General features: G+C 50.3%; 1 protein-coding gene across 1 annotated transcript; it reads left to right on the top strand.

The window, feature by feature from the left end:
- Positions 1 to 264: 264 nt before the first annotated feature.
- Positions 265 to 6,905, top strand: LOC119958002 (gap junction delta-2 protein-like). Its single transcript, XM_038786257.1, has 2 exons — positions 265 to 759; positions 5,238 to 6,905. Exons 1-2 carry the CDS (start codon positions 689 to 691, stop codon positions 6,088 to 6,090), a joined length of 924 nt encoding a protein of 307 aa, XP_038642185.1. The 5' UTR covers positions 265 to 688; the 3' UTR covers positions 6,091 to 6,905.
- The last annotated feature ends 399 nt before the right edge of the window (positions 6,906 to 7,304 follow it).

The raw sequence follows: 7,304 nt of genomic DNA, 5'->3' as shown, positions 1-7,304 counted from the left end.
ATTTCTACTTGTGGGATCTTGCTGTGCTGCAGTTGGGGCTGTCAGATGGCACCAGTGTCCTTGGATGTTACGCACTCTGGAATGCCCCCTCACACAGCGGTGTAAGGAGCTAGATAAATGTAAGTCTATGTACAGATGGTGACATGCCTCTGAAAAATCAAGGGAGAGAGAAGCCATCACAGTTAATTAAGATTAGAAAATCAAGCCTTTGGGGCTTTGCAATGACGGGAAAGAGGACGGCCCTTTTACACAGGGTAGGTTTATTTAGCCAGACTAGCTGCTGAGATTCCTTTGTGAATAAAAAAACCCATCACAATATAAAAACGAGGTGATTGAGATGATTGATTGTGACAGGACCTGCCTGGGCTACAGGAGGCTGGAGATTGGAATTCATTTTAGGCACAGATTAAGCAAGCAGGCAACCAAAGTACCTTTCCCTGATGGAATGATTCCGAATCCGATTAAAGGAAGTCGACTTTGATTATAATCTTTTAATGGTGTGGGGGAACAATGGCTTGCAACGCGAGTGAATGGACACACAGCTCTGCAGAAGGAATGGTGGCTTTGTGAATCCCTCTTCCATCGAAACGGTGGAACAGGGTCTCTGGAGGCCGAGATAAGAAGCAGGAGGGAAGAGTCCCAGAACTTTTTGTTTTACATCAATCCTTTCTCGATACTTCTTCCAGTCATGGGAGAGTGGTCAATCTTGGAGAGGCTTCTAGAGGCAGCAGTTCAGCAGCACTCCACCATGATCGGAAGGTGAGATTTCCTCAGACCGGGGTGAATAAATATTCGCCTGTTAGGTGAAAACCGCAGCGAGTATGTTCAGGAACAACCTGGCTGCCATTTCCAATGTATGTGAGATTCATCCATGCATTAAGGAAATACAGTCTTCAATTAACCCTGTGCACCTATTGAAATGTGTGAGTTTATTCATTATATGGAGAATTTTACAAGTATTGTTTGTGTCAGAGAGAGAACGAGAGAGGGAGAATAATAATAATCTTTATTAGTGTCACAGGTTGGGGGCAGCACGGTGGCGCAGTGGGTTAGCACAGATGCCTCACGGCGCCGAGGTCCCAGGTTCGATCCCGGCCCCGGGTCACTGTCCATGTGGAGTTTGCACATTCTCCCCGTGTCTGCGTGGGTTTCGCCCCCACAACTCAAAGATGTGCATGGTAGGTCGATTGGCCACGCTAAATTGCCCTTTAATTGAAAAAAAAATGAATTGGTACTCTAAATTTATTTTAAAAAATTATTGTCACAAGTAGGCTTACATTAACACTTCAATGAAGTTACTGTGAAAAGCCCCTAGTCGCCACATTCCGGCACCTGTTCGGGTACACGGAGGGAGAATTCAGAATGTCCAATTCACCCAACAAGCACGTCTTTCGGGACTTGTGGGAGGAAACCGGAGCACCCGGAGGAAACCCACGCAGACACGGGGAGAATATGCAAACTCCACACGGACAGTGACCCAGAGCCGGGATCGAACCTGGGACCTCGGCGCCGTGAGGCAGCAGGGCTCACCCGCTGTGCCATCATGCCGCCCCTCCCCATCATGTTTTTTTTTATTTTTTTTTTTTTAATTTAGATTACCCAATTATTTTTTCTAATTAAGGGGCAATTTAACGTGGCCAATCCACCTACTCTGCACATTTTTGGGTTGTGGGGGCGAAACCCACGCAGACACGGGGAGAACGTGCAAACTCCACACGGACAGTGACCCAGAGCCGGGATCGAACCTGGGACCTCAGCGCCGTGAGGCGGTTATGCTAACCACTAGGCCACCGTGCTGCCCTTCCCCATCATGTTTTAATGTAAATCTGATACCTCCTTATGGGCCAGGTTGCGAAAGACCTGGAAGGATTATATATGGCAGAAGCTGGGATACCTGAGGCCGAGTGGGGTTGGTTTAGCACAGTGGTCTAAACAGCTGGCTTGTAATGCAGAACAAGGCCAGCAGCGCGGGTTCAATTCCCGTACCGGCCTCCCCGAACAGGTGCCGGAATGTGGCGACTAGGGGCTTTTCACAGTAACTTCATTGAAGCCTACTCGTGACAAAAAAGCAATTATTATTATGTTATTATATACCCCTAGTGGTCACTTAGCAGCTTACACTTCAGACACTGTAGCAATCCTTCAGTACTGTACTGGGAGACGTCAAGCTCGATTAATGTCACCATCAGTACAGGGAAATGAACTTACATTTATCCAGCGCCTTTCACGGCCTTGAGGCGTCCCAAGGTGCTCAATGTTAATGGCGTTGCTAGGATACATGAGCGGAGTGCATTGTTTAATTATATAATTTTGAGCACATTGTAGATGGGGGGCTACTTGAAGGGGCTGCTCCTCTACCTTTGCTTGCACAACAGTCCCACGCTCCTAATCTTCAGCCGGGCCACGTTGGCCATTGACAGGCTCCGGCCGTGGGCAGGGTATTGCCTGACCTGACTGTCCGCCCCTCCACCGTGGCTATGTTCGGGGTTGGGTGGCCTGGGAGAGGGAACGCACGGTGTCCACCGCCATGCTTCAGGCCTTCCAGAGGGCACCGCAGGGGCTGGGTTGCATACACCACCCCTCCCCCCACCCCACTCCCGGGAATGACAATCTAATTTAGTTAGTTACGGTTTTATTTTAGTTACAGTGTCCACTAGGGGCTGTCACACCTGTCATTTTTGTCTAATTTTAAATAATATAAATTGGTGACAGCTGGGACACTGGGTGTGGGGAGGACTATGACACTGAACAAAGTCGCTAAACTCTCTCAGTAAAGAAAAACTCTGTGTCTTAGTTCTGACTGCGCCAACCGGTTTGGATTTTCATAACACTCAAATCTCTGTAGGGGGACTTGAACCCTCAATATCCTGACTCAGGTGACACCCACTGAGTCAGGTCTAATACCCATGTAATTATTATGTGGAGATGCCGGCGTTGGACTGGGGTGAGCACAGTAAGAAGTCTTACAACACCAGGTTAAAGTCCAACAGGTTTGTTTCAAACACGAGCTTTCGGAGCGCAGCTCCTTCCTCAGGTGAATGGCGAGGTATACCTCGCCATTCACCTGAGGAAGGAGCAGTGCTCCGAAAACGCTCGTGTTTGAAACAAACCTTTTTTTTTTTTTTTTTTATAAATTTAGATTACCCAATTATTTTTTCCAATTAAGGGGCAATTTAGCGTGGCCAATCCACCTACTCTGCACATTTTTGGGTTGTGGGGGCGAAACCCACGCAGACACGGAGAGAATATGCAAACTCCACACGGACAGTGACCCAGAGCCGGGATCGAACCTGGGACCTCAGCGCCGTGAGGCGGTTGTGCTAACCACTAGGCCACCGTGCTGCCCTGTTTGAAACAAACCTGTTGGACTTTAACCTGGTGTTGTAAGACTTCTTACCATGTAATTATTATAATGGCTCATATGAGGACATGTCTTTGTCAGAGTTAGAGGTTAAGGCAGGATGTACGGACAGAAATAAACCAAAGAGCGGTATTGCGAGCGTGTGGAAACAAAGACTCGGAGCTGTACATCCTGCGAGGCGTGGGAGATGAACTGAGGAAAGACTCGTGGTTTAAAATCACAGTGCAGGAGTCAGTTTTCTGGATGGCTGATTTCCAAGACTGGCTTAATTGTTATTCACTGTGTTCATTTTCCCTACCAGCCTCTTCCTGTGTTGCCAACCGGAAGGCATCGATGCCTTGGCCACCAGGCATTCTCTACAATGTCCTCATTTTTGTGCGATTGGCAGTGTTATTTAATCATGATGCACGTTCCCTCAGCTGAATTTGACCCTTTCCTGACTCTCTATTTATTTATTAATTCGTGGGATGTGTTTGTCGCTGGCCAGGGCATAGCTTTCATTGCCCATCCCTAATTGCTCCTTGAGAAGGTGGTGGTGAGCCGCCCTCTTGAATCCGCTGTGGTGAACTCAGAGATCGGACCACCATTTAAAAAAGATGCCCCTATCTCTCAGTTAGATTGTGGGTCCCCCACACCCTCTACCCATGGGCAATGTCACCCCCACACACGCACATGGGCACTACCCCACTCCCCACCCCCAAGTGAGGACACCCCACTATGGAGTTCTCCCATCTTCAGGCCTCTCCCACACCCCCTTACAGGCCCCCTATTCCAGGACACCCACCCATCACTCCCCCCCCCAACCTCACAGAGGCCCCTTCGTCCACACCCTGCACCCCCTCCACCCTTCACATCCCCCCCTCCATCCTCCTTTCATGGACATGGCCCCCCCCATGAGCCTTGATCCTTGGCAGTGCCACCCTGGCGATCTATCACCCTTGCACTATCACCCTCGCAGTGCTCCTGTCAGCTACGCAATGCCAGGATGGCAGTGCCAAGGTGCCCGTATTCCAGGGGGAAGGCTAAGGAGCCACCCTGCCCTATCCTTGGCCACCCGAGGTCTCTGATAACCTGGGGGACCCCCCGGTTGGCGTTCCGCCTGATCCACGTTTATGTGGACCAGTACCAAATGGCACCCGGCTGCGGCCGCCCTGGGGAGGCTGGGAGATCCCAGGAGGCCGGTGGATGCAGGGTAAATAGACCTGAAGTAGTTTCAAGGCCTACTTGCGTGGCTTGGTCCTGCCTGTTGTAGGCGGGTTCCTGATCCCTGAGGGACATGGGTAGATCCCGTGAGGCGCCGTGGCTGTCGGGAAGCCCACGGGAGGCTTCACCCAGGGTCTACCAGCCACATCGCACTCCCATTGGGGCTCGGCGTGGCCGGTAGATCGCGCCCCTATCATCGATTGTCGTTAAAAACCCATCTGGGTCACTAATGCCCCTTTAGGGAAGGAAATCTGCCGCCCTTACCCGGTCTGGCCTACACATAACGGCAGAACCTCAGCAATGTGGTTGAATTGTAACTTCCCTCAGCAAGCATTTACAAGATTGGACACCACTTGCTGAACAATCGCAAGTGTGCTAACAATCAATTTAAGATTATCACGTAGGTTTGTGCCTTTTTTGAATTAAACAAAAGTGCGGGGGGCAATAGTTCCCTGGTACATTCTCCATGACACCTCCCCCAATCAGGATTGATTTGCCTTCCAATCAGCACCTTTTCCTCATGCAGTATAAATTCTTACTCCCTTCAAAACTTAGTATTATTGTGTTTGTCCTGATGAGTATGAGACGAGAAGCTTCGACAGCCGTCTCCTTTTCCAGCAATACTAGGAAGGTCTGTCAAGGTAAATTGCTGTCTTATTTTTTTTTAATATAGAATACTCCTCACAGTGGTGGTGATCTTCCGGATTTTAATCGTGGCCATCGTCGGGGAGACGGTCTACGAAGACGAGCAGGCCATGTTCATGTGCAACACCCTTCAGCCCGGCTGCAACCAGGCCTGTTACGATCGAGCTTTCCCCATCTCTCACATCAGATACTGGGTCTTCCAGATCATCCTGGTGTGCACCCCGAGCCTCTGCTTCATCACGTACTCCGTGCACCAGTCGTCCAAGCAGAAGGAAAAGCCCGCCCCCGCTCTCTATCCACCCCTGGACGGGGACTTCGCTAGGTCGCCCGTGGAGCAGAGGGAGGACAGGAGGCCCAGATGCAGCCTCGTCAATGGGACTCTGGGCCAGAGCCCAGAGGGAACCATAAAGCCACGGGAACCAGACTTCATAGAGAACAAGAGGAGGCCCAACCTTTCGGGGTGGATCAGTGGCAAAAGCAGGACGGTGAAACAGCAGGAGGGCATATCGAGATTTTACATCATCCAAGTGGTCTTCAGGAACGCCTTGGAGATTGGCTTCTTGATGGGACAGTACTTTCTCTACGGGTTCAACGTCCCCGCCATCTTTGAGTGCGACAGGTACCCCTGCGTCAAGGAGGTGGAGTGCTACGTGTCCAGACCGACGGAAAAGACGATCTTCCTGGTTTTCATGTTCGCTGTCAGTGGCATCTGCGTGGCTCTGAATCTCGCTGAGCTCAACCACCTGGGCTGGAGGAAGATCAAGACGGCGGTGAGGGGAGTTCGAGACAAGAGGAAGTCCGTCTTCGCAGTCAGGAAGAAGGTCCCGTCACATTTCAGCACCCGGGGGAGGACCCAACCCAGCGAGTCTGCATACGTCTGAGGTCCCTTTAAACCCAAAGAAAACAGAAAAAAACCTGAGGTTGGCCGATTGCTGCGATGTCTTTGTAAAGTGTGCCCTGCTGATGAAGTCAAGGAAATCTGAGGACCAAGTAGTGCAAAGGGGGCCCCATATCTGATGTAAGTGAAGAGGAAGGCAAATTTGCATTTATATAGCGCCTTTCACGAACCAAAGTACTTTCCACCCACTCAAGAGTTCTGAAGCGCAGTTACCGTTGTCATGTAGGAAACCTGGCGGCCAATTGATGCATGGCAAGCTCCCAGAAACAGCAACGTGATAATGATCGGCACATCTGTTTTTTTATTGTGTGTGATATTGACTTGAGGGTAGAGTGTTGGCCAGGACACCAGGGAGAACAGGTCATTTGAGACAACATTCCCGTTATTTTCCACCCATTTGTACTTGGGAATCAAGCAATAAAACCATAGAAGTGTTGCCCCCCCTCGGGACTGAGTGACAAAGTAGGTTCGATAACAGTCTTTCGTCGCTGGGGCATTGTGTTCAAATTTAGTACCCCTTTGGCTCCAGTCAGTCATTTAATTAAAGTCATTCCCAGACACGATGCATAGACCGGGGAGGTCTGCGGATTATATTCCTGACCTGTCCCTAAAGGTTAACTTGCCTCCGCCACTGAGGAGACAGAGAATGACACCTGGGCTTAAAGGGTTAAGTTTTAAGGACAGTAGGGGCAGCACGGTTGCGCAGTGGGTTAGCACTGCTGCCTCAGGGCGCCGAGGTCCCAGCTTCGATCCCGGCTCTGGGTCACTGTCCGTGTGGAGTTTGCACATTCTCCCCGTGTCTGCGTGGGTTTCGCCCCCCCACAACCCAAAGATGTGCAGGGTAGGTGGATTGGCCACGCTAAATTGCCCTGTAATTGGAAAAAATGAATTGGGTAATCTAAATTTATTTTTGAAGAAGGTTTGAAGGACAGTTTTACACAGACTAGGTTTGTATAGCCCCTCGAGTCCGGAGGGCTGAGGTATTTTAAGATGATCAAGGTAGTCGGTTGAGTAATGAGAGTGATTGTTTCCTCTTGGTGGAGGTGGGGGGTCCAGAACAAGAGGACATAACCTTAAAATAAGACCATAAGACACAGGAGCAGAATTAGGGCACTCGGCCCATTGAGTCTGCTCCGCATGGGCAGCACGGTAGCATTGTGGATAGCACAATCGCTTCACAGTTCCAGGGTCCCAGGT

The sequence above is a fragment of the Scyliorhinus canicula genome, chromosome 27 (genome assembly GCF_902713615.1).
Source record: "Scyliorhinus canicula chromosome 27, sScyCan1.1, whole genome shotgun sequence".
NCBI lineage: Eukaryota > Metazoa > Chordata > Chondrichthyes > Carcharhiniformes > Scyliorhinidae > Scyliorhinus > Scyliorhinus canicula.
Note: the sequence above shows the minus strand (reverse complement) of the source record. Positions and strands in the feature narration are given on the sequence as shown.

What these genes read in the sequence shown, in the direction of transcription:
- LOC119958002 (XM_038786257.1), top strand. Translation starts at nt 689, where the DNA reads ATGGGAGAGTGGTCAATCTTGGAGAGGCTTCTAGAGGCAGCAGTTCAG. An exon ending in CACTCCACCATGATCGGAAG is followed by an intron (nt 760 to 5,237) that starts GTGAGATTTCCT and finishes TTTTTAATATAG; the next exon opens with AATACTCCTCACAGTGGTGG.